Genomic DNA, 26,334 nt, shown 5'->3' on the forward strand with positions numbered 1-26,334 from the left:
AAATCAATAGCAAAATGCCCATTGACTTCAATGGGGCCAGGATTTCACCTCAGATATGTAAACGTCACAGAACAATTAAGACAGTGAGTTAGAGCCAGGTGAGAGTGGATAGTTTTGTGGGGCTTCCCATTTCAAAAATTAGAAATAAATGAGGGAAAAATTTCACAAACTAAAGCATTTTATTTAGATTTTACCTATTTTAAAATGCTTTTGATTTCTTTCTTTTACAGAATCATTGAAAAATGAAATTTTCAATTTTTCATCACGTTCCTTATGGATTTTGTTATGGTTGACTGAACCAATTTGGCAAAAGCAACACAGATTTCCCCAAACGCTTTGTGCTGCCGCACCTGCATTTCCCACCCCTTAAAAGAAAACGTCAGTGCAAAAAATTTCGCCCAGCAGTTGCTTGTCTGCCCACCACATAAGAGTCTCTGTTGCTCTGGAGTCAACATCTTCTCTTCTTCCCACGGTGTGCATTTCTACCCCAGCATAGAGCTCTGCAAAATCCTCCAGCCCCACTTCTACTTTTGCACTTAGGTGAATACCATCTTGAGTGGATAACCCCCATCAAATTATTTCGCTGCCAAGATCACAAATCATTTGGTCTGTTTCTCTCTCCCACCACCCCAGTCATTCTGGGAGCAAGGCCATTCAGGGATGAAGAGACATTATTCCTCCACTTATGCTATTTATTGTATGTCAGTGTAACATATCTAATGGCAGGAGGATTAAAAAGGAAAAGAAAAAAAACTTCAAGAGAAATGCTTAAAACTGCCTACAGCTGAACTTTTCCTGAACTTGGCTTTCCGCTTACAGGGCTTGAATGATTTGTTGGGTTACAGCAGGAATGAAATGGGAACTGCCACATGGTGTCCAAGCGTGACTGAAAACCAAAGGAAAGTAGTAAAAGACAAGGGCATTCACTGAGAAAAAGAACACCCTAAGTCAGACACAGAGGCCTGACTGTATGGACAGGTTGAAAGCTCACCCCCACCCAAAATGGCAGACTGTTTTAATTTATTCAAAATAAGCCTGTTTTACTTACTGGACTACAGAGCAACCTGCCATCAGACCAGGACTGGACAGTGATGGCAAATGGACACATGGAACTGCCCGCCTAAGTATGTAACCCTATCCTCAGCAGAGCCAAACACTCCTGACAGATAGCCTAGGGCTCCTATTATTAGCACAGCTGGTCAGTCACATAAAAATCAGATTGAATTGAACTAGCTCCTGAAAATTGTAGTAAATCTTGCACCAAAAGTGATTGTGGGTTTTCAGTTAGGGAGTTGTGAGACCATAGCAACAAGTACCAGCAGCAAATTTAACAAGCTCCTACTCCAGAAAAACCTAAGTCTCAATGAAACATTCTCTGGGACTGGGAAGCGAGAATGAAATGCACATGTGAACTGGCCAGGCTGTAGGCTTTGTTAATACTTTCCTAACAAATTACAACTTTTTAGTGGGATTGTGTGACTTGCTCTTCAAGAAAACTAATGATAATTATCAGACTATTTGAGAGCTCCGTAAGGAATGGAAAATGTTCTGTGTCATTTAGGGTACTAAAACTCATGTTTTTTTCTGATGACTAATTGGTAGCGATACAGAGTGACCATAGAAATAATTGCTGTTTAACCCAAATTCTGTCTTATTCAAATCTTAGGCCTGTGTCTACACTAGTTAGGTCATAGTTTGGGTTGACATCAGGCAGTTTGTGTCAACCTAACTATGTCAGTGTACATTGCTAGTGCCTTGCTTCCATTGATAAAAGTGCCCTCTACGCTGACATAAGTCCATCTTCACAAGAGGTGTAGGGCTTATGTTGTTGTAGTTAGTGTGACACAATGACAATGCAGACACTGTTACTTCACATTGGCTGTTACACTGGAGCAATGAAACTGACAAAGCCCATCTCCTGGTTTCTCAGCTCACCTTCTGTCCCTGTCTCCAGGCTAGATTGCCATCCAGGCTTCTGGCTTGGGCTGCTGGCCGGGTTCCCTGATGGGAGCACTGCTGTCCCCCAACCTGGGGAACATGGCATTAACCAAATGCTGGGTGCAGATCTACCCAGCAGAGACAAGAAGCCCCAGGAGCAGCTGGGTTCCTAGCGGTGAGCATGAGCTGACAGCACTGGCATCTCAGCCTCCCCTAACTCCCCCAAACACAGTCCCTCTTTGGATGGTGGAAGAGCTCCTGGTGAGATTGTGTCCCACCAATAGAAGCAGAGTTGTGTGGACAACAGCAAACTCAGAAAGTACTAGGAGAATGTAAGATTACAGTGCAGAGACACCTGTAATTATCTACCCTACACTGAATCACTTACCCAAAAAGGCCTGCAATAATCCACCAACACCCTCACTTAGATTAATGTCTTTGCCATCCCTTGGTCAGCCTGGCAGCACAGTGTTTTTAAAAGTATCATGATAATCAAGTATCAGTGAATTAGCAACAAAGGTAGGAAATCATATGCAAATCTTTTCTGCGTCTGTCCATCAAGGTTTGTGGCATGATGCCCATCACTGGGCCCCCATCAGACAGGTACATTAGAGGAGACTTGAGCTAGCTTCTGAACTATTTTGCTCTGGCATAGGTAGCTGAACACGAGGCTGTTTGTGAGGATCACTGGGTCTAGAGAATAGCCTTGACAATGGCATGTGACTAGCATGAAGCCACAGGAAGCTCTCATATCTACTCCCCTCTGAAGGGTTATTTACTACGGTGCATTTAAAAAAGCAGGGTAGCTTTGGAACACACGTTAAATGGGTATAAAATGGATACACCTATATCGCGTTAGTGGAAACTTTAACAGCTCCAAGAACAAGGACCAGATGCTGCCTTCCTCCATTTACCTGCAGCTTCTGACTGGGGACAGCAGCCTGCTACCAGCTGCATTTTGCAGCTTTCCTAAAGGCCAGCAGGTTCAATTAGAGCATCTAGTCCAATCTCCTGTGTCTCACAAGCAATTTCATGCAGATACCCTTATAGTGATTCCATATTATACTAAAGCACTGGAATCCAAAGGAGGCTAAATTGTTACCTGCCACAGGCAGGGAACAAGAAAGAACGAGATGCTAACAATGTCTGAGGCCCCTGCAAGTATCAATCGTGTAGGTCAGATATGCCCAAATGACCCCAAAAGGCAACTCACATTTGATAAAAAGGGCAAAAAAATACCAAGGTCCCCACCTGCCTCACCAGGAGGAAAATCCATTCTTAACCCCAAATCTGGTGACCAGTTTGACTCCAAGCATGTGTGCAAGGGACATCAGCCAAGTGTCTGGAAAAACAATTGTCTGTAGCACCTCACTGTGGTGGGCTGGTGTCCTATCTCCATCTAAGACCAATCTCAGGTTCTTCAAAGAAAGAAAAAAAACCTCATCAGAATATACCTTGTCAACACCAAGTGTGCATTATTGGAAGGAATCCCTTTCAGACTCCTAAATTGACTAGCTGAAGCCCTGAAGCATGACATTTGCTTATAGTCAGTTTCTTAACACAAAGCTACAAGAGTTACAAGCATATTAAGGGTAAGGCAAGCAATCATTCTCCCCATAACAGAAGGGACTGAGCAGAGGACATCATAGAGTAACAGATTCTAAGGCCAGAAAGAACCAACAGAATCATCCATTCAAACCAAATCCATACAAGCCACAGGATTCCTCCCAGAAGCTGAATGAAACCATATCCTTTACGAAGGTATCTAAGTGGGTTTTAAGGACTCCACACAAGCACGACTTCTCTATCTCCCCTAATGAACTGTTCCATTGCTCACAGCTAGGAAACTGCCTTATTTCAAAGTTAAACTTCCAGCCAGAGGATCTTGTGGAAAACCCTCCTACTATCAGAGCTCTTTTCCTTGTGTAAGAATGTAGACAAAATGCTCAAATCACCTCTCATGCTTCTCTTTGATAAGCTGAATAAATTGACTCTTGTTTTCCTACTCCGGAGTTAATTTTTTGTGACACTTTTTCAACTCTCTCCAGTACTTCCAAATTCTTCAAATGTAAACCCCAGAAGTGGACATGAATGTCGCAGTCTAACAAAGACCACTTCTGTACTTGAGATGATATTCCTCTGTCTATACATCCTAGGCTCACTTTCAGAAGTTGGAAATGGGTGACAGGACAGGGAACCTGATGCTTACCTGTTCCGTTCATTCCTTTGGGGCACCTGGCATTGGCCACTGTCAGAAGACAGACACTGGGCTAGATGAACCTTTGGTTTGATCCAGTATGGCCATTCTTATGATCTTACGTCCCTTCTGCCTGAGCACGTCACTGAGAACTTCTGTTGATGTGAATATCCATGACGACTCCCAAATCCTTCTCGAGTCCCGGCTTTCCTGGATAGTATCCATCCAGTGGAGTTTAACCTGCATCCTTGATTCCCCGCTGAATTACCTGGCATGTGGCTGTTTTAAAATGTGCTTTTATAGCTTGTGACCATTTAATTAGGCAGTTCAGATCACTCAGTAGCAGTAACCCCCCCCTTACCTTATTATTTACTATCTCATCAGCAAATGTGACCCACAGACATTCTACAGTGCCATCTAGATTGCAGATAAAAATATTAAATAGAATTGAGCAAGAACAGACCCCTGGCAGTGTTTATCATAGAATCATAGGATACTAGGACTGGAAGGGACCTCGAAGGGCCATCAAGTCCAGCTCCCTGCCCTCATGGCAGGACCAAGTACTGTCTAAACTATCCCTGATAGACAACTATCTAACCTGTTCTTAAATATCTCCAGAGACGGAGATTCCACAACCTCCCTTGGCAGTTTATTCCACTGTTCGACCACTCTGACAGTTAGGAACTTTTTCCTAATGTCCAACTTCAACCTCCCTTGCTGCAGTTTAAGTCCATTGCCTCTCGTTCTATCCTGAGGCCAAAAAGAACAAGTTTTCTCCCTCCTCCTTATGCCACCCTTTTAGATACCTGAAAACCGCTATCATGTCCCCCCTCAATCTTCTCTTTTCGAAACTAAAGCCCGATTCTTTCAGCCTTTCTTCATAGGTCACATTCTCTAGACCTTTAATCATTCTTGTCGCTCTTTTCTGGACCCTCTCTAATTTCTCCACATCTTTCTTGAACTGCGGTGCCCAGAACTGGACACAATACTCCAGCTGAGGCCTAACCAGAACAGAGTAGAGTGGAAGAATGACTTCTCGTGTCTTGTTCACAACACACCTGTTAATGCATCCCAGAATCATGTTTGCTTTTTTTGCAACAGCATCACACTGTTGACTCATATTTAGCTTGTGGTCCACTATAACCGCTAGCTCTCTTTCTGCTGTAGTCGTTCCTAGACAGTCTCTCCCCATTCTGTATGCGTGAAACTGATTGTTCCTTCCAAGTGGAGCACTTTGCATTTGTCCTTATTAAACTTCATCCTGTTTACCTCAGACCATTTCTCCAATTTATCCAGATCATTTTCAGTTATGACCCTATCCTCCAAAGCAGGTTGCAACCCCTCCCAGCTTGGTATCATCTGCAAACGTAATAAGTGTACTTTCTATGCCAATATCTTTATGATGCAGAATGCCAGAAACTGGAACTTCATTCCATTTTTCATACTAGCAAAGGCAGTTTCTCGACATTCAGAGCACATTACCCATTAATTTACCGGTTGGAGGCAGGAACTACACAAGGGCCTTCAGAAGGGCAAGATGAAGATCAGACAGCTAGCAGAGGAGAGGCGAGTCCACAGAAAGCACAGTAAGGACCTGCCAGACACCCACTACACATGCAAGAGATGCACAAGGACTGTCACTCTCGTGTGGTCCTTCACAGTCACAGTCAACGCTGCAAATGATGATCCCAAATGGAACTACGAAAGGCGCAATCCATAGTCTACGTAGACTGAAGGATGCCTACTACTACTATTAATTTACCAGTATTAAAAAAACTAATTTGACTAAAGAAGCAGATCGTGATTGGTTGAGAAGGTTGTTCCTTCCTGAGTTCCATTAAGTCTCAGTGGTTATTGGGGATAGTCTAGCTTATGCCAAATTATCAGCAGTCAGTTACTATTTTCATGGTGGTTTTAAGTGGCCACATTTCAAATACAGAATTGGTCTGAAAGGGATCCCTAGACACAGAAAATGCAAAACTACTTAGTGATGCCCCGTGAGAAACCACCACCATGGAAAAGGAGCAACTGAGAGAAAACAGCAGTCGTGGACCTTTATAAATGGCTTCAAAACATTCTGAATATTAAAACCTTAAGAAACGTCAGCCTCATCTTTCAGCACAATGGACTCTCCATCAATCATATGGAGAAGTACTTTAACTACTAATATACAGATTTCCTCTCCCTGTGTTTTAAATCAATTAACTATCTTAATATTTTAAGTTGTTTAAAATGAAGGCAATTTCTATTTGTCTCAAAATTAACTGAGGGGGATTGTGTGATTCTTCCTGTTAAGGCAATTCAAAAAAGCATAGCTCCTGCTGCAGTAGTTTCTGTATAAGAGATTTATCCCCAAATTAAACATTAATCCTTTCATAGTGAGATAATTTTCCACTAATATAATACTTGGCATTTATCTTCAGAGCCCATTACAAGCTTTAACTAATTCATTTTCATGAAATACCTGTATTATCCCTATTTTGAAGATGGGGAAATTGACACACCAAGAGATGACATGACATGCTGAAGGCCACCAGGGTGAAAAGGATCAGAGCTGGGATTACAACACAAGAGTCCCTGTCTCCTATACTCTGCTTAGGTTGCTAGATCAACCATGGTATGCAGATTGACATATAAATCAAAGATGTAATGATTATTAGATACTGACCAGATCCTCAGCTGATGTAAATTGGCACAGTTACATTGACTTCAGTGCTGCAGCACTGATACAGGGATAAGTGACAGTGATACCCTTATGCTAGTTGAGAAACTGTCTCACTATTTTAAAGATCCCCTACAACAATAAGCAGTTAGAGGGGATTTTGGGGAGTAGGGAACAGCTGCAAAGTTGAAACCACAAGTGGTTCTCATTGCAAAGAATTAAGGCACATTCTTTTCCATTTACACAACATGATATAAATATCTGTTAGTTGAAACACTGAACATGTATCATTTGAAGTAGACATACTTGCAAGGTAACTTTCAAAGCTACATAATGTCACATTGGAAATTTTTTTTATTAAACCAAATATTAAATCCAGGTGATATCTTGTCTAAGAACTGTAGCTCCACATCTATTTTCCTATATGTTGTTTGGAACTCATTTTGCACTACAATTTATAGCCATTGTTTTTTTTCTTTCTAAAGAGAATGATTGTATATTGTTTTCTTTATGCCTTAAACTGTATAATGATGATAAAATGAAAGTAAAAGGTTTTACCAACATTTGCTTTATAAAGGTGTGCAATTTACATTTTTGTTTAGAGCAGTTACTGTCATGCAAATTTTGAAGTTTCCTGAAATCAGTATACATTAAACTTCATATTTTACTCGGAAAAACATCTTCAAAAGAGTGAAGAGGTATATAATGAAAATGCAGTTCTCAATCATTTGGACACTGCAAAAGTATGATTTACATCCAGGTTAAGTTAGATTTTAACACTAGAAAACTTCCAAAAGACTCAGTAGCAGCTCATTTACAAATATACTATTTATAATGAATGCATTGATACATAATGACATTTATAAAAAAGCAAGGCAATCTTTTATATTATAGACATAACAATCAACATTACAATAATTCAGATCAAAAGTACATTTTTGTAGACTGTTTACATTCTTTTGTTTAGCTTCTGACCACAAATTAATGTGATCCGGTATTTTTCCACAGTAAAAATCCTGTGCAGAGCTTTTTAAGACCTAAACAACAGAATAATAAACGTAATCTTCTGACCTTTGCTAGAATAAAAACAAAAACCATTAGATACTGTTTGTAGATACTATCATTTGTTTGTAATTGTCCTAACTGTGCCTTTTAAGTTTGTGTTGTGCAAATTACTGCCAACTGTACGTCTAATTAAAAGCAAGTTCTGGCATGCCAATTAAAGATACAATTGAGGTACAATATAGACTATAAGAAAATACTCTGCTGCGTTCAGATTCCTTAGTAACACAAAAGACATGTCGTCCCTCGATATGTTATGGTTTTGTATTGATCCTTAAGAGAGAAAGAAAGAAAGGAAGAAAACAGCTGATAAAAGATTTCCATTAAAAAGGTATTTTGCAGACTTCCAGGAATAAGATGGTACTTGAATTTGCTGCTTTTTAGATACTGCAATGAGATCAAGGGCTCACCAGCTGGACAATTTTTCTAAGTACTGTGTTTTTAAACCATTAAAGTGAAAAATAAACCCTTTATTGTTCTTTCTAGAAGTTGGAACACATGATTTCTTACACAACATTAACGAACAAAACTGCACAAAAAATCTAAAATCAAAAGAGGCACTGAAGCATCAAATATCCTGCAATACTAAGTCGTTTTAAAATAAAGTAACATGAATTGAAGCATTTCCCATAGATCTGGAAAATTTTAAAAAAGGCCAGGTATGCAACCATCTGACCAAACTGCACACGTTGTGTTCAGCTAGATGCTTTTGTTTAGGAAATTAAATGTGAGGCAACTAGAGAGGAAACATTATTACTTTTATAACTTGGTTTATGAAAACCAAGCATTTTTCAAAGCCACAAGTTATAGCAGCAAAATTTCTATTTTAGTTGATTTAAACACAATATAACTTGTTTCAAAACTAAGTCACACTGCCAATTATTCTTCCTTTACATTTAATCAACATTTAAATAGATAACCCTTACAATCAGTATTATACGCATCAGATTACTGTTATATTATACTCCATAACATGGTATTTTGCTTGTGTTAGACTAGGCATGGTTCATGATAGTGCCCTATAAATACAACTAGTGATCATTCCACAGGCAGGCAATAGAGGTCATCATTTGATTTGTACCCTGATTCTAAAGATTGTCACACTCCTTATAATCTCATCTAATATACTTCAGAGATAGCACTACCCAGAACAGGACAGCAACGGACAAAAGCTTTAAACAGAAATCTGGCATACCCCTTTGACCGTCATAGTCTTAAAAAGTACCTCCTTAGAGCCTTACTCATCTGTCTTGTTCATGCTTCAATGTCAAATATTTGTCAGAAACAAATTCTTTGTTCGCATTTTGAATTTAATTAGCGTGAGCCAAAATTCTTAAACACATACACAAACAAGATAAATGCCACAAGGACATCTGGCATTAAAGACAACCTAAAATCGGTACTTAGAGTTGACAGATGCACATTGCCACATCTGGCAAATTTGAAAAAAGTCATGTCAGGTTGTGGAATTGTTTTAATGATCAAGGTGTCAGATAAACAGCTGAGAGCTTGATCACACTTACACATTAAAGCTTATTCCAAGCAATAATACACACCCATTGAACACTAAAATTAAATAACTCATTTTCTAAGGAAACTTCTTGGATTTCTCCAGTTAACTCTTTGCATCAGACCTTAATATCTCATGCTGTTTTACTCAAACTCTCACTGGACACTGCAAGAAGTATTCACTTCAAAAATACAAAAATACAAACTCCCAAACAGGATACGGGTACGTATATTTGGCATTGAAGTTACTATTTTAGCACTAGGATACTTTGAAAAAATATCCTGCTTTTAACCATTAATGTTAATTACTTTATTCCTACAAGTGTAATGAAGAGACTTTTTTTGTTTCAAGTGTAAAAAGTACTTCTCATCCAACCAAGCTTTCTGGAAGAGGGGGCCAGCTCCACTTGTACAGTCACTATCCATGTACCTTCGCAAGATGACTACATCAGCTCAAAATAGTTACATATTAAACAACTTTAATTCCATAAATGCAGCCCAACAGTATCCATACCAGACTGTCTAGCAGTGGCAACGGGAACTTTTCAGGAAGAGGCAACCTGCTAACAGATGCAACATTACTTGAAACTTTTAAGGAGGCATCCAAAATGACTTCTCTTGGGCTAGTTTCCTACTGTACTACACAAATAAAATCTTACCCTACTGTAACAGATTGACACAAGTAGTTTTATAAAGTAAAGAGTAAATGCTCTCATCCAAAATGCAATTGAGGATGCAAATGGGAAACACAACTGATATGTTTTAAGATCCAGGGACAGCCACCTTTGCTTTAAGGAATCATACTAATCAAAATGTGTTTCTTATGTGAACTGAGAAAGCAAGAAATAGGCTTCAGAAGTAAATTCACAAGTTCGATGACAGTCTTTAAAGAAACACATTTCTGCAACTTCATACTTCTAACACCTTACTGCTGAGAAAGATTAATCCAGGCAGAGCTGTAATAAACTAGTTTCTTTTATGAACTAAAATCTAAACTGAAAAGCTACAGTATATGTAAAAAAATAAGGGAGGGGAACAGACATTACTTGATAAAATCCAGTGACATCTACAATACTTTTACAGCATGTTTGAGCCCTGTACGGTTTTATATCTCCACCTGCCTTTCCTTTAAAAGTTGTTCCTTGTTAATGAAAACACATCAGAAAACAGAATACAAATTACTGTTAATGCTGGAAAAACTAGACTAAGGAAGTACATAAAATTAAGCATATTTCAAAGCCAAAAATTATACTTCCCAAACTTCTGCATGTGAAACAGATTTTTTCTGGCATCAATTGATTTAATTTTGTTCAAAGATACAGTTTTCCCTAAGTCACAACAATCCAGCAGCAATTCCATTATAATGTCTGATTTACATGCAATTTAGTCAACATCTGAAATGTAACTGCCCTTAAGCGTTTCCATCTTCTTTAAAAAAATAAAAATAAAGTTATCTTAAACTGGCACTGCAAGTGGAGTGATATATTTAATTGCAGCATCTTTAGTTTTCTAAGCAGCCAAGCAAATTCAAATAAAATCTCAAGTGAATCACTTACAGTATTTCTACTGAACTATCAACATCTGCGCGCAAATGAAAAGGTGCTTCTTTCTAAGAGAACATTCTTTAATACTGAAATTGACAGGATGAAGTTAAAAAAAGAATGAACATGGTACTGAACTGAATATTTTGAAGCAAGAGCCCCAGCTGTGGGGGGGAAAAGTGCATTTAGTTCAGCAGCAAAACAGCACAGTGTGAAGATTTGTGCTTGGAAACAGAAATTTGACAATGGCAGAAGGTACAAGGCATGTCAAGATATAAAACCATGGTACGTTGTTAACTAACCTTAAAACTTTCATATATTGCAGTGTTTAAAAGTAAGACATTCATTTATTGTACAAGGACTATGAGGAATCCTTAAATTTGCCTGTTGTAGTTTATGACCCCACATTAAAACAAAAAGATCATATATATTATTCCCTTGCCATTCAACTGTACTGTTAGACTTTATGAATTTGCAACTCCACAAAACAAGAACTGCTCTTCATTGAGACTATGGAATATTTTTACCAATCCAAAAAGGTTATTTGTGCTAGAAAAGACCAACCACAAAAGGCTCAGTTCAGATATGTTATGCCCACAACTGGTAACCCAGGGAAGCAAGATTTAAAAGAATTCAAGCTTTTCTGACTGCATCTTTTCCACCTCCCAGTTGTTTTGATGATTAAACATTTTGCGTATACAAACCTGCTGATAAAATTCTTCAACGGAAGCATATAAAATCCTAAATTGATTAAAACAGAGCAAATCAAAACAAAACAAAATCCAGTGATTTACTCTGACTGTAAACAATATAAAAACACCGCTTGTTTCAAATCTCAAAATAAATTAAAGAAAATCCCATCAACTTCAGAATGCGTGACCCTACCAGGTTTTTACACAAAGGAGAAGGAGAAAAACAGAAATAAGTTCATCATAAAAAGATTGAGCATTTTTCCCAACTGTAAGTAGATTTAATTAAAACTAGTCTTGTCCCTTAAACGTAACAACTTTTGAATTCGTAGGCAATTGTTTTAAGATAACTGGCATTTCCAGATTACTCAGACAAACATCCATCAAATTCAGCAAATGAAACTTAGGCAAGCATTTTTACAGTATATAAAAAAAATCTAAATGGCTATGATTCCTCTATTAGCAGAAACACATAATGCAGTCTTAAATTTGCCTTTTTATGTCTATATATAATATAATATTTTATGCATATTATATTATATATAATGACAACATCAATGCAGTTTGTATTTTGTACAGTGTATGGGACAATCCAATTTACATCAGACCATGGCACGATATGGTCCCTGCATTTTTAGGAACTGAATGATGAAGGAGGGTCCCCCGGCAACGATCTGAGGTGGAAGGTGGCTGAGTGGGCAGTTCTCTATACTCATTATTGACAGTTTGCTGCAGAGCGCCAGCTCAAAGGGAAGGCTGTGCAGATTGGGGTTGTCATTCAAATATAGTTCTTCCAGATTCTCCAGTGTACCTGATTAAGAAAAACATTCATAAATATTATACAATCAATTATCCCTTTTGTTTCACATGGCTTATAACAATTGTGTAGAAGTTTTCAAACTCACAAGGGAAATTTAACCGGAAATTCATAATGGAAACAAGTCATGTCCACTTCTACTTCCAAGCATAGAAGCCTCCTTGCCACAGGTATAACCACATTCACCTCAATTCTCTGTAGTGACGGTCACTGCAAGGTTTCCATTCAAAGATGTCCCAGAGCATACATGGCAGCTTGCCTTTATTAATGTGACTGCTATATAAATCAACCAATACAATACAAGAGAGAGCAGAGTAACATTCTCTTTTTTGCCAATGCTAACCTACCTTAGAGGCCAAACTAGATAACCATATTTGAAAAGGACACCTGGCACAGAGGTCCTTTCTTTGCATTCCTTACAGATCATGTATACCATAAACATTGCTCTGATTGAGGATCAGCTCCACTTTAGATGAATTAAAATGGTAAAATAAATTGTTCTTCATAATGGAAGAAGAGTATTATACTACTGACTTGCCAAAGCTTCTCAGTGATGCTGCACGGAAACGCTGGCAGGGTATTGTCAGAAATCTCTCAGTATTATTTGTATTACTGTAATTAAGCTTGGCAAAATTTTTTTCTACCATGTAATAGTTCAGTCATAGCATCAGTAATGAGACTCTGTAAATCTCTACTGAATACTCCTGCTGCCTTACAACACTCACCTCTTGGTGACACATCAAAGACCTAGAGGAGAAGCAGAGAGGGTGACAGGAGTATTAGAGGGTTAAAGAGCGTGTTGAGGAAGGAAAAGTTGCAGGACCATTGTGGGGGGGAAGGGGGGGGGCCTGGGACAGCGTGCAAAAGGTTCAGGGTACAAGCAAGGGAACTACATGGAGAATCTGAGGACCAGGGTGGACAACTGCAAAGCAGAAAGGGCATAGTTGAGCAGAACTTTCAGCAGTAGCTGGTAATTCTACATGAAGCAGTCCAATTTGAAAACTTTAATAACCCATCTCTACACACTTCTCACACAGTAATTTATTTTAACAATATTGATTAAACCATAAGACACCTGAGCTCAAATAATTTATGATCTACAATGTGTGGGGCAGGGCCAGGTTTAGCTGAGATTTGGCCCTTCATATAGCCACACATGCAAGATTTGCACTGGCTGCGATAGTGTTTCACTGGCGGTGCTGGGACAGCTGAAGTATCTCTGCCTCCCTCTTCCCACGCTGTGTGGCACTGTCTCTCTCACTCATTTTCATCTTGTTTAGGTTTCTGTGTTTTTCTTCTTTCCTTTCCCTTCATTTCCTTCCCCTCTTCTCTTGTCTCAGCAAGGTGAGCAGCAGTGTGATGATAGGCAAAGGTAAAGATTTGTAGAAGGAAAATGCCTCTTTCTAGATTCCTGCTGCAGCACCTACTCATACAAAATTTTACTTCTGCATTGTTGCCAGAAACAAAAGTCATAGGATTAGTCAGATTCTTTTCCTACCGAGTCTTTACAAGAAAATGGTTAGAAAGATAAGCTTCTTAAAACCAACTGATATTGCCCAATCCTATACATTTGTCTTTAGCAGAAAGGCCAAGAGCTCGATAGAGCAGGAAACTACTTAATCCAAAACAGTTTCCCTCTACAGGTTCTTTATATACATGGTAACTAAACAGAAAAAGCTAAAAGTCACCTCTCAGAAGAATAGAGAAACCATGTAGTATTTGTCATTGGGGCAGTAATTTCAAGCAATGCTGCAGAGCTCCTCACGATAGTTCCTTCTTGAATTTTGTGGCTTCTGTTTATCAGCACAGTTGGTCCCTATCATTTTGTGTTTCCCAGCAGTATTTGGAGGGTTTTTTTCCCTTAACCATACTATATATTCATATTGATAAGAAACAGTATCTTACCAATTTCTTCAGGAAGGTGGGTGAGAAGATTCTCTCCTAGGCCAAGATGTGTCAGATTGGTGAGGTGACCGATTCCTCTTGGAAGGGTGGTCAACTGATTATTAGTCAAGACCAATTTCTGGTGGAGAAATAAGTTCTTAAAATTACTAACTGTACCTTCAAAGAGCCAGGTGACATCAGAAAATAGGTACTGAATTGACAGATTATCTCTCTATCACAAGTTTGTCATTCAAAGTCTCTCAAATATTATTAAAAGTAACTATAGGCAGTGCTTTTTTCCAAGGATATAACATAACATCACTTTATAGACTTTACTAAAACCTCAGGACAACCCTGTGAAGTGTATTACAGGTTGAACTTCTCTACTTCAGAATACTCTCGTCCTGCCACATCTATAATCTGGCATGGTTTTAGTTAGCTGGATGATCAGTTATCGTGGGTGTGACCAAGCTTTCTGTGGTCCCATAAAGTTTGTTTGCAACCACCAGTCTGGATCTCAATGTTCTGTGCTGTTACTTAGCTGTAATTTACCTCTAAATGTCTTCTAAGAGCCCAGTAAGCAGTGAAAGTGTTGGTAATGTGCTGAACAATATTGACCTCCTGTGGTGTGGCAAATTCTCTCATTCAGCACCAGTCATGTCCCAAGGTTGCCGGACAAGAGAGATTCAATCTGTGTTTTATTTCAGTTTATACAAGATCAAACAAAGTCAGAGAAAAGAAGGCCGCTAAAGGTAAGTGGAGGTTCTTGGAGGTGTATGGTCTCTACCTGTATTCCATATATAGGCTCTGACCACACTAGGGGAAAACTTCAAAATGGCCATGCTAATGGCCAAATCATAGAATACTAATAAGGCGCTGAAATGAATATTCAGAGGCTCATTAGCATGCCGCCAGCCGCAGCACTCAAAGTGCTGCATTTCGCTCGCGTGTGGCTCGCCTACATGGGGGTGCTTTTCAAAAAGACTCTGCAAATGCTGAAATCCCCCTAACTCCTATCACTTTATTAATCTCAGCTGATAGGAATAAGGGAATTTTGACATTTGCAGAGTCTTTCCGAAAAGGACCCCCCCCATGTAGATGAGCCACACGTGAGCAAAACATGGCACTTTCAAAGTGCCACTGCCAGCAGCATGCTAATGAGGTGCTGAATATTCATTTCAGCACCTCATTAGTATTCTACAATTTGGCCATGAGCATGGCCATTTCGAAGTTTTCCCCTAGTGTAGATGTAGCCACAGAAACACATGCAAATAAGTCTGGAAGCTTTTCCAAGCACTGCCTGTAGACCTGCACTCACACTGTATCCCTCCTCATGCTCCCCTCGTGTTGGTGGTCGGTTTCAGGCAGTGTGCTCCAAAGATCAGTTCTATGGCTGTTTTTGTTCAACATCTTTATTAATGACCTGGATGAGCGGATGGATGGCACCCTCAGAAAGTTTGCTGATGACACTAAGCGTAGCCTCTTTCATCGGGTACTTACTCATGCTGAGTTTTTGGGCCTCTCTCATTCTGGGTGCATGTGTGGGTGAGAGGAAGCTCTTACGGATGCTGCACTTCACCAAGATAAGCACCTTGCCCAGACAATAGAGACAACACTGATCCTTGCTGACAATGGAAAAGGAGCCAGGACAGAAGAGGCAGTTCTTGAATCCATGAACTGGGTGCAGTGCCTAGGATAAAGACAGTTTCCCCCCCAGTGTTGGTGCAGAGGGCACAGAGGAGTTTTCTCATGGTATCCTATACATACAACTAGTAGTTCAAAACTAAAAAGACCTATCGACAGCAAACATACACAAGACTCTTTTAGAGACTTGGAAGAGTGAAACAAGAAAGGATTTCAACTCAGGCCACGTGGTGGGAAGAGGGAACTGGAGTGGCATCAACCTGCACTACCTCTTATACCTTTAGTCAGGAGCAAGAGTGGACATGCTGCACACAAAAGGTCAATGGCTGCTGCTTGGAAAAAACTGCCAGACTCAGGGGCATGGCACATATGTGTACCCATATGAGGAATAAATGTAAGAGCCTGCACTTGAATTAAATGTTGCGTTTCTAAGGTGAAACACAGTAGAGGGCACTACCGAGAATAAAAATCAGGAGTCCCGAGTCTTTCAACTCTTTGCTAACAATAAACTCCTTTGGTTAACTTTCCATAAAGAGCTAGATACAAGCAATTTGGAAGGGGAAAGTACAAATTAGCCTGTTGAAAGTAAAAGGCTTAATATGTTTATCTCCTCTCATTATTGTTTCACCTGCAGATCTTTAAGGTAAGCAATTTCGTTTGGCAAGGATTCCAGTTTGTTCTCCTCTAGATCCAATTCTCTTAATTTCCGTAAGTTTCCAATGCCATGGGGAAGTTTCTTTAGAAGATTATTTGACAAAATAAGAACCTGGATTGAAAAATAGGGAAAATGTTAAGTAATGCAGCAAGCAAGTACTAACTAAAATGGAATCCATTTACACTTCAGAAATAAGTAGCATTCAATACAATGCAAAATTAACATGCTATTTAGTAAGTTCTACAAAACTACTGTGAAATTGAACTAAAGGATAAAGTTAAACTGGGAATCAAAACTAACAGGTTACGAAATGGAGCGTAACAGAACTGAAGTTTAAATTCAGAATAGACTTCAGATTAACAAGACTATTTAAAAATGTACTTTATTTTAAAATAAACTGTGGGAAAACAGGGCTCAGGAGCCGATTTTAACCAAATGACTCAAGAAAAAGACTACTGCACAATCCCCCATTATTTGCTTCCATTCACAACAGTGCCTTAATATTATATTCTTTACCGTCTCCTGTGCTCACCACCCCAACTCCATCCATAGGTGCCAAACTGTCCCACCGCCTCTTACTTTATATGCCAACTTCAAGAACTGGGTTTTGAGAAGGGACTAATATAACAAAAATTACTTGGCTACTCTACACACATGCGCTGATATCCTATAATGGACCTCCTTCATCAATCCCCTTTTTAATTCTTCTGGTGCTCTCAGTTACTGTTGGCTCTCGTTTTAATTTATAGCTTGCTCTGAGGAGGACATGTAGAAAAATTAATCAAAATTTATGAGGGTGTAAATTTAAAGAGGATTAAACTGCACTGAATCCCTGTGTGGGCATGCTTAGTGAGAATTCAAGTGTCATTAATTCCATTTAGCTTAATTCACTTCCAAAATACATGACATTAAGTCCACTTTAATTCTCAATAAGCATGTCCACACAGGCATTTCTCAACTAAATTTTAACTAATCCATTTTGAAAGTTTATTTGGATTAATTTTCTTGAGTGTTGCCATGTAGGCAAGATTGCAGATTGTAAACTCCTCCAGGTGGAAAATCTGTTTTTGTCTATGCTGTAAAAGTACCAGGGCCACCGAGGAACCCAAGTAAGTAAATAGTTCAATAATCATTCGCACTAAGATTGCATCTTTCTCCAGGGTGGCTCAAAGTTGCTTACAAGCAGCTCATTGCATCTTTGTGAGGTAGTAATGGCAAATTGAGACACAGAAGTGAAGAGATGCATTCTTAGTGGTTCTGAACACTCACAAATCCCTGTTAAAGCAACAGTGCACCAGGTGCTTAGATAATCCATACACTAAAGGCTATGTCTACATTGCAGCTGGCAGGAAGCCTCATAGCCCTGCAGGACAGTGACAGATGTGTGTTACTGGGACTCCATCTCACACACTAAGCAGTGTGGCTGTTGGAACACTGGTGGAGACTCGTCCTAGCCATTTAGGCTCAGATGTGGGGGGCCGGGCAGGCTTGAGAGCCCACGACGACACCCAAGCCAAATCTTTCACACTGTTACTTTAACATGCTAGCTTAAATCATAGACTCAGAACACTAGAACTGGAAGGCACCTCAAGAGGTCATCCAGTCCAGTTCCCTGTCCTCTTGGCAGGACCAAAGACCATCTAGACCATTTCCAATAGGTGTCTGTCTATCCTGCTCTTAAATATCTCCGACGAAGGCGATTCCACAGCCTCTCTAGGTAACTTATTTCGGTGTTTAACCACCCTGACAGAAAGTTTTTCCTAATGTCTGATCTAAACCTCCCTTGCTGCAATTTAAGCCTATTGTTCCTTGTCCTATCCTCAGAAGCCAAGGAGGACAATTTTTCTCCTTCCTCCTTGTAACCGTCTTTGAGGTACTTGAAAACTGCTATCACGTCCCCTCTCAGTCCTCTCTTTTCTAAACTAAACAAACTCAGTTCTTTCAGCCTTCTCTCATTGCTCATGTTCTCTAGACCTTTAATCATACTTGTTGCTCTTCCCTGGACCTTTTCTAATTTCTCCACATCTTTCTTGAAATGTGGTGCCCAGAACCGGACACAATACTCCAGTTGAGGCCTAAGGAGCGCAGAGTAGAGCGGAAGAATGACTCCTCGTGTCTTGCTCACAATATACCTGTTAATGCATCCCAGAATCATGTTTGCTTTTTTTGGCAACAGCATCACACTGTTGACTCATATTTAGCTTGTTGTCCTGCTAGCACAAGTCTGCCTAACTAGACTGGGAGGCTCACTCCCTGCTGCAATGTAGGCACATACCTTTTGTGACATCACCAAGGCCAGACAGACCTGAGTCTAAGAACTGATCTCAATCCAGTGCTATAACCACTATATCCCCTTTCCAATCCTACCCTGTTTTACAGTATTAAAAAACACCCTCAAAACAAGTAGTTTAATAGTTAATGCAAGATTCTACAACAATGCATCATTAGGGTTGTATGCAGTATTGTTGCAGCTGCATCAGTCTCAATTATTAGAGAAACAAAATTAGGGAGGTAATGTCTTTTGTTGGTGAGCAAGACAAGCTTGCAAGCTCACACAGAGCTCTTCTTCAGATCTGAGAAACTTAATCAGGTTAGAGTTGCACGGTTAAAGTCAGGAAACCCCAAAGTTAAGGTCAGCATGACATTAACAATATGGCCGTGTTGCATATCCTGAATGGTTTAAGACACATTTAATACGTTATTATTCATATAGATTGTGTATCTAAAAGAAAAACAGAACAGATAATATTACTGTGACACAGGGCCAGGAAGGGTAACTGATCCAGATTCAACTTTTAGAGATCTACTAAAGTGCATGTAAATAGACCATTTTGTGTTAGACGAGAATCTGAAATGCAAACCTGTATGGTTAGAGAATCAGAAGTAATTCTAATTAAGTGTGTTTCGTTATATCTTGTTAGATGTTAACCATGGAACCAAACAGTTCCTGTCTATGGCTGTACTCTGTTAATTCAAAAACAAAAGAAAATGTTTAACATTTAAAAGAACTGTCCATTTCACTGAAGTTTGCAGCAAACTATATGATGGGAAATAGACAACTGCCTTATGTTAATCCATGTAGCTAATTACCAGTGATGCTTAGGAAATTAGAGGTCTATAGCAAAGCTAGGATAATTGCCTGGTGTTTACCCAAAGGACTGAATGCTGTCAAGAGGCTGCCCAGGAATTGTACAAAGGGCTCTTGAGACCTGATTCTTTCATCTCAGAGGTGCTTAAGCGTCATTGAGGGAGTCTGAGACGCAAGACTGAAGTTTCCAGTCCCATCTGGATCACCCTGATATTGGACCACTAGACTAAACTCTGAAAGAACTCTTTAGTTCACCATATCTGCTATGGCTCTAAAACTCTATTCCATATGTATACATAAACATCTTGTAATCCATACTTTCTCTCTTATTTTTAAATAAATTTTAGTTAAGAATAGGCTTCAAGTTTGTATTTGGGTAAGATATGAAATATTTCTTTGCAACCGGTATTACTTTTTATATGATGAACAAGATTTTCTTGCTGCAATTTAGGCCCACTTCTTCTCATCCTATTATTGGAGGCTAAGGAGAAAAATGTTTTCCCCTCCTCTTTGTAACACACTTTTAGCTACCTGAAAGCTGTTACGTCTCCTCTCAGTCTTCTCTTTCCTAAACTAAACAAATGTAATTCTTTTAGTCACCCCTCATAAGTAATGTTTTCTAGACCTTTAAACATTTTTGTCACTCTTCTCTGGACTTGTTCCAGTTTGTCCACCTCTTTCCTGAAATGTGGCCCCAGAACTGGACACAATACTTCAGCTGAGGTCTAATCAGTGAAGACAAGAGCAGAAGAATTACGTTTCATGTTTTGTTTACAACAATAATGCATTCCAGAGGTCATCTGTATTCCTCTCACCTCAAGAGAAACGAGCCCTGACACATCCTCAGGAATTTTTGTGAGCTGATTAGTGGCTAAATTCAGTTCCACCATGCTGGTCCAAGTCCCAAAGTCCAAGGGGAGTGAGGTTAGCTGATTGTCCTGCAATTTAACAAATAAAATATGTAGGTTTTGGCATGCAAAAGGTTCAAGGTAGCTTGGAGATTAAATAAGACAAAGTATTTAGATTAAATTTCTGATTTGTTCTCATATAAACCAAGAAAAAAAATTGCTAAATGGTTTAATCTTTAAAATGCATTCCCAGAATGTAATGAACACTACCCAATCTAGACATGTGGAGCTGGATTTGTATTACCAATACGATGGACTGAAATGGAAACAACATATGACAAAGGCAGAACTTTTGACATTTCAAAAGGTCCCAATAGCTAATTTTGACTTCTTATTCTTTTCAACATTATGTACTATTGGACAGAATGTGAACACACAGGACATGAATAAAAAACTCAGCAACCACTACATCATGTAAAAATGCTAGCAACAGTTCTGCAATTTTAAGAATATGAGTGGTGCAAGGTGTTAAAATAGCCCAATACTAAAAGGTCCAGTACCATTATGAAATAATACAAAGTGTCAGACATTATTGCAGGATCTGGCCTAGGACAGGTATTTGGAACACTGACTAGCAGTGCTCAGACTCCATGTTTGCTGACAGCAGGGGTACATTGTTTAAATTAGCAACTAAACCCAAATGGAATGAAGTCAGACATTCACACTATTTAGAGTGCCAGTGATATAATTTGGTCAAGAGTGGACACCAAATTCTAAGACAGCAGGCTGTTCAAACTACTGGTACATGTGAGAGGTTTAAGACCAAAGGACACCTGTAGACAGCTTTTTTGATCATTATAAAAACAAAGACGATGCCCCTTTTGTTGGATCTTTCCACATAGCCCCTACACTTGAGAAACTCTCTCCAAATAATGTGCCAGCACTATCCTCTCACTATTCAAATCCTTCCCCAAGACTAATTTCTGTTACAAGGACACCAGCAAAAGTTCAGCCATCTAATAAAAGATGAATTGGAGGACAGTTAAGAGTAAGTTTTGACTATAAAATTAAAATTTCAACCCCTCTGAAACCACTAAAATGTGCACCAGCCACTTTATTTTATGTTGTGCACTTTTCATCTGGTTCAGACTGGGAAAAAAGCATCAATTTGTAACAGTGTAAGTAATTAAGCATTAAAATAATTTATGAAGGATTGTGAAGGATTCTCCACCAGTGACAGTTTTTTTAAAACAGACAGGGTGTTCTTCTAAAAGATCTGCTCTGCAAATTATTTTGGGGAAGTTCTATGACCTGTGTTAAACACGAGGTCAGTTTAGATTATAATGGTCCATTCTGGGCTTGGAATCTATGAGTCTATGTTTTGTATTTCAGAATACAAGCACTTCAGGGAAGAGACCATCTTTCATAGCTTGAAGTGCCTTGTCTGTTATAGGCGCTGTCACAATTAGAAATAAACAATAACAGATCTCACTTATTGATATGATTAAATTTTACAAAATGCATTTATCAAGAAATGGGAGAGGCTACTTTTTAAATTTCAAGAAATATTGAAAATCTCTGAATGTGTATTTGGTCACTCGAGGCTATCTTCTTCACCTGTAATCTGTCATCATATGCTTATATTGTGACCTTCAGGGGATGTAAACTCTCTAAGAATATATAGTATCTAACACAATGGGGCATGAGGTCTTATGGAGGTCTCTAGGCTACCATACCAAAAATAGTAATAAATAAGGTTTCAATTTTAGATTTTGTAAAAACTAAGATTAAAAAGGTCATTTAATATTTCTATGACTGTTGTTAAGTGAAATGAAATTCTTGTAAAACAAAATATTCCCCTGCAGTCTTTGCAGTTCAACCGTTCAAGTTCCTGAACATGCAAAATTCAAGCAGCATCACTGATTTTTTTTTTTTTTTGGGTACAAAATGGAAGGCAATGGGAAAACTAACAGAATAAAAAGAGAAAAGAAATGGATCAATGATACATTAATACAGGATACGTGTCTGATATCAGACTAAAGTGCGAACGTGTCTCTTTTGTGTCCTACACATTTATTCTTTACATCATTAAATTTGTTACCATTCACAAAATCTGCTCTGGATGTTGCAAACTGTGGAGCATCACTATGGCTTACCTTCATGTTCAGCTTACTTAACACTTTAGCTCTCGAGAAAATTCCAAATGGAATTTTGCTAATGCGGTTGTGTTCCATGTTTAGAGAGTAGATTGTGGAGAACTGTGAGGGGCCACCCACGGGATATGACTGAAAGCAATTCCTGGCCAATGTTAAACTAGTCAGGTTCACGAGACTCGACAAAAGACCCTAGAAAAGAAGAGAGCGTGGCAGGGAGCCACGCACACAAACATTTAAGATATCATTTCACTTGAATTTGTGTTTAGATTTATTTGAACACTTACTCTTTTGCTGTGTTGGGATGCATTAAAAATAACTTTCCCCCAGACCACCCAACAAGGTAAGTATTGCAATATATAAACCAGCCTTCAGAAAAAGCTCTCCCATCCATACATTCTCTTCTACAATCACCAGGGAAAAATAGAATTCTTTCCCACACCCTCCACACACATATATGGTCCCAGTATTTAAAGAGTGCCAACATTTGAAATCACAGCTGGTTTTTTTGTAATCATCTTCTACTTGTTAAAAAATGATGGTTTTGAGCAACACGGATAACACTGGCTAAAGCTACCTAGAGTACAGACAGAAGTTGTCTGGAAAGCTCAGCCAAAAATCACATCAGTCTTGACCAGCGTCATCAGTACTGGAGGAAATGCAACCAGTGCTGACATGACACACAGCATACAATTGTGTAGAAAAGAAGCCGCTAACGATGCAAGTTACATGCAAACTGGAAATCAGATGTAACCAATACTGGAACAAGTTAGCAAGCATTGTGAAGGGTTGCCCCCTCATCACACCTCCTCATGCAACCCCTTGCTCAGGGAGGGCTGGGACAACTCCCTCTCCACCCCATGCCCTGCCCCCCCCGACCCCTCATCTGCCTCCAACACCCTTCCCCCAAGCAACATAGGCTTAGGAACTAGTGGGGAGTCTGGTGCCAGCTGCAGGAGTCAGACCCCCTGCACTCACTGGCAGAAGCAGAGAGAAGTGGAGTAACATGGTCCTAGCCCACTCTGCTCCCACCTGGCTGCACTGATCCGCTTCCTACTAGTGAATGGGGAAGGGGGTTTAGTGGTGCTGTCCTCTCTCCCAACCGACTCAGCCAGGAGCCGGGGGAGCGAAGTGAGCTAAGGCCAAGTCACTCTGCTTCCCCTGGGACTGCCGGTGAGTGCAGGGGGACCTGAGCCCTGCTGTGGGTGTCAGCCTACCCCCCCATTAGTCCCCTGCTCTGGCCCCTTGTTCCTCCCACCCATGCACTTGGGAAGAGAGGGTACATGCTACCTCCATGTGAAACCCTGGCAATCAGACTAGACTGTGAAATCTATGAATATGGCAATTGTCTGTCCTTCAGAGAACTGGAGACCAAACTCATCCTCACTTTGATGAACAGCCTAGTTGAAAATGGGTGGGAGTGGCTGTGAGCCCCGTACACTACTTTTCAATAAGATTTTTGCAAAAATTATAAACCTGTATTGATGCAATAAAAGTCTATGCTATAAATAGACAATGCCAAGCATGAATTCCCTTTATAGGCTACAGTAATTACTGCTCTAGCTTCAGCCATTGACGTATGGCAGATGAATACTTTAAAAGCAGCTTGAAATTCGGATGATACACATACTAACAGAAATAGGCCCAAACATGCCCTCAGCATTCAAACACACTTGAAAAAACAATGGAGGTATGCACACTACAAAGCCACTATTAGCAACAAACCTCTGAAGTTTTGCCTATAAAATAAAACCACCTCAATGAGACACAAAGCTTTCTGTGGCAAAATTAAAATTACAAAGCTTCAAGGTAGAGCAGGGTGGGCAATAATTGTGGATGGGGGTGAGGGGTAGGGAGGTCACATTCCAAAAATTCTGTAAGTGGTTGAGTAAGGGCCACACTCTTCCATGCTATCAATGGAAGAGATGCAGGGTCTCAGATGGAAGATGGGTGCAAAAGGGACCTCAGGGTAGGGGACTGGGATATAGGAGAGGGTGTGGGGTCTGGAAAGAAGTTTGGGTGAAGAAGGGAGCTGTGACCTGGGACGGAGTATTGGGGTGAAGGAGGGGGTGCACACTCTGGGAGCATGTATGGGTGCAGGAGACGATTCTGACCTGAAGGAGGTTTGTGGGGCGGGGGGGCAGGGTCTGAAAGGACAGTGTGACCTGGGGAATAGAGGTTTGGGATACAGGGTCTGAGAGAAGGTACAGGTGCAGAAGTGTGGGTGCGGAGGCTTTAGGTTATGACAAGGGACAGGGATGCAGGAGGGAAGGGAGAGCAGAATATTGGGGCAGGGAACCAGGTGCAGGCACTGGCCAGGGGACACTTACCTTAGGTGGCTCCTGGCCAGAAGCCCAGTGAGACCTTCAGACAGACTTCTTGCCCACTGCACCCCCAGGTACTGCTCACAGCATCTGGCTGTGCAGCCCATGTGCATCTCTGGGGAAGATGCAGCCCTGGGTGGTGGGGGAGCTGCTCAATGCCTGCACAGACCAGACAGCTCCCACTGACTGGTTCCTGGCCAGTGGGGGCTGTGAGACTGTGCTTGGGGGGGGGGGGGCAGTGTGCAAACCACCTCCATGAGGGGTGTGCAACACACAGAGAGAGCATGTAACCCCCATACCCTGCTGCTTTAAGCAGCATGCAGGAGTACAGCAGGCAAGTAGCCTGGCCAAGGCTCTCACTGGGCCACAGGCTTGCAGGATGATGGCAAGCCAGATCCAGTGGTTTGGTGGGACGGATTTGGCCCACAAGCTGTATGTTGCCTGCCCTGATATAGCCACTGTTGCTTGTTTTGTCGACATAAGTGGCTTCCACCGGTATCCCACGACTGCCTGCCATGCCCACTCTTCAAATCTCTGCTTCCCTGCAGGCATGTGCCCCACCCCTTTTAAAGCTACGGGAAATATCTGGCAGCTGAGGGTGCTGCTGCATTTGGAGAAGAAAGAACAAAACATTAGCATAAAAGACTCCTCTTCTGCCCTGCACCAGGAACGCAATGGCAGGCAGACTGCTGCTGCGGGGAGAGGTGGGAGCGACTGCTGCACTGCTTGGACACTTCTCAGCACTGGGAACTCACAGAGCTGCTCAGGATGCCGCCCCTGGCAGCTGAGAAGGCTGTGGGAGAAGAAGATGGGGAAATACAGACCCATCAGCAGGCAGGCAAAGTGGGCTGCTTTGAGAGAGACGGCTATGCTGAGCAGAGCCAGGGCATGATGTATGGGAAGTGTCCCCCAACCTAATCCAGCTGTCTACCCCTGTCTCCACTCTGCATCCCAGGGCTGACCACCTACTAAGATGCCCCTGGAATCAAGGAACTGAGAACCCTGCATGACTTCATGCTGTATCTGTACCATGGGGCATTGCAACCTGTTCCCAAAGCACTATGTGGCCCACTGCACAGTGGGATAGCCACCAGAGTGCACTGCTCTGTGTGTGGAGGCAAAAGCAGTGGTCAGGGTGGATGTGTTTTGCTGACACAAGGACCTAGTGTGGACATGCAACAACAGTTTTAAGTGAAGCACTTTTGTTGGCAAAAGTTATGTGACTTTAAACTCTGCAGCATGGAAAGGTTTAGTGATGTTCATTTTATCTTATTCTTACCATAAAATAATCTAAAAAGTTACTCAGTCTTTTTATGACAAACC

The 26,334-nt window shown here is 40.5% G+C and overlaps 1 protein-coding gene across 8 annotated transcripts in view; it reads right to left on the reverse strand.

Annotated features, from left to right (window-relative positions):
* SHOC2 (SHOC2 leucine rich repeat scaffold protein) overlaps nt 1-26,334 on the reverse strand; it is a 135,134-nt gene that overhangs the window by 22,655 nt on the left and 86,145 nt on the right. For 4 of the 8 annotated variants that reach the window (XM_074999180.1, XM_074999181.1, XM_074999183.1 and 1 more), the window contains exons 5-9: nt 22,691-22,879; nt 20,502-20,624; nt 16,572-16,709; nt 14,321-14,438; nt 5,153-12,409 (exon numbers count right to left, since the gene is read on the reverse strand). In XM_074999180.1, the coding sequence (XP_074855281.1) occupies nt 12,201-12,409; nt 14,321-14,438; nt 16,572-16,709; nt 20,502-20,624; nt 22,691-22,879 (777 nt within the window). In that variant the 3' untranslated portion in view covers nt 5,153-12,200. Of the gene's footprint in view, nt 1-5,152; nt 12,410-12,503; nt 12,692-13,140; nt 13,163-13,280; nt 13,861-14,320; nt 14,439-16,571; nt 16,710-20,501; nt 20,625-22,690; nt 22,880-26,334 lie in introns of those variants that run through there. The other 4 variants (XR_012646190.1, XM_074999187.1, XM_074999184.1 and 1 more) reach the window with 4 other exon arrangements.

Source organism: Carettochelys insculpta, chromosome 7 (assembly GCF_033958435.1).
Source record: "Carettochelys insculpta isolate YL-2023 chromosome 7, ASM3395843v1, whole genome shotgun sequence".
NCBI classification, from domain to species: Eukaryota; Metazoa; Chordata; order Testudines; family Carettochelyidae; genus Carettochelys; species Carettochelys insculpta.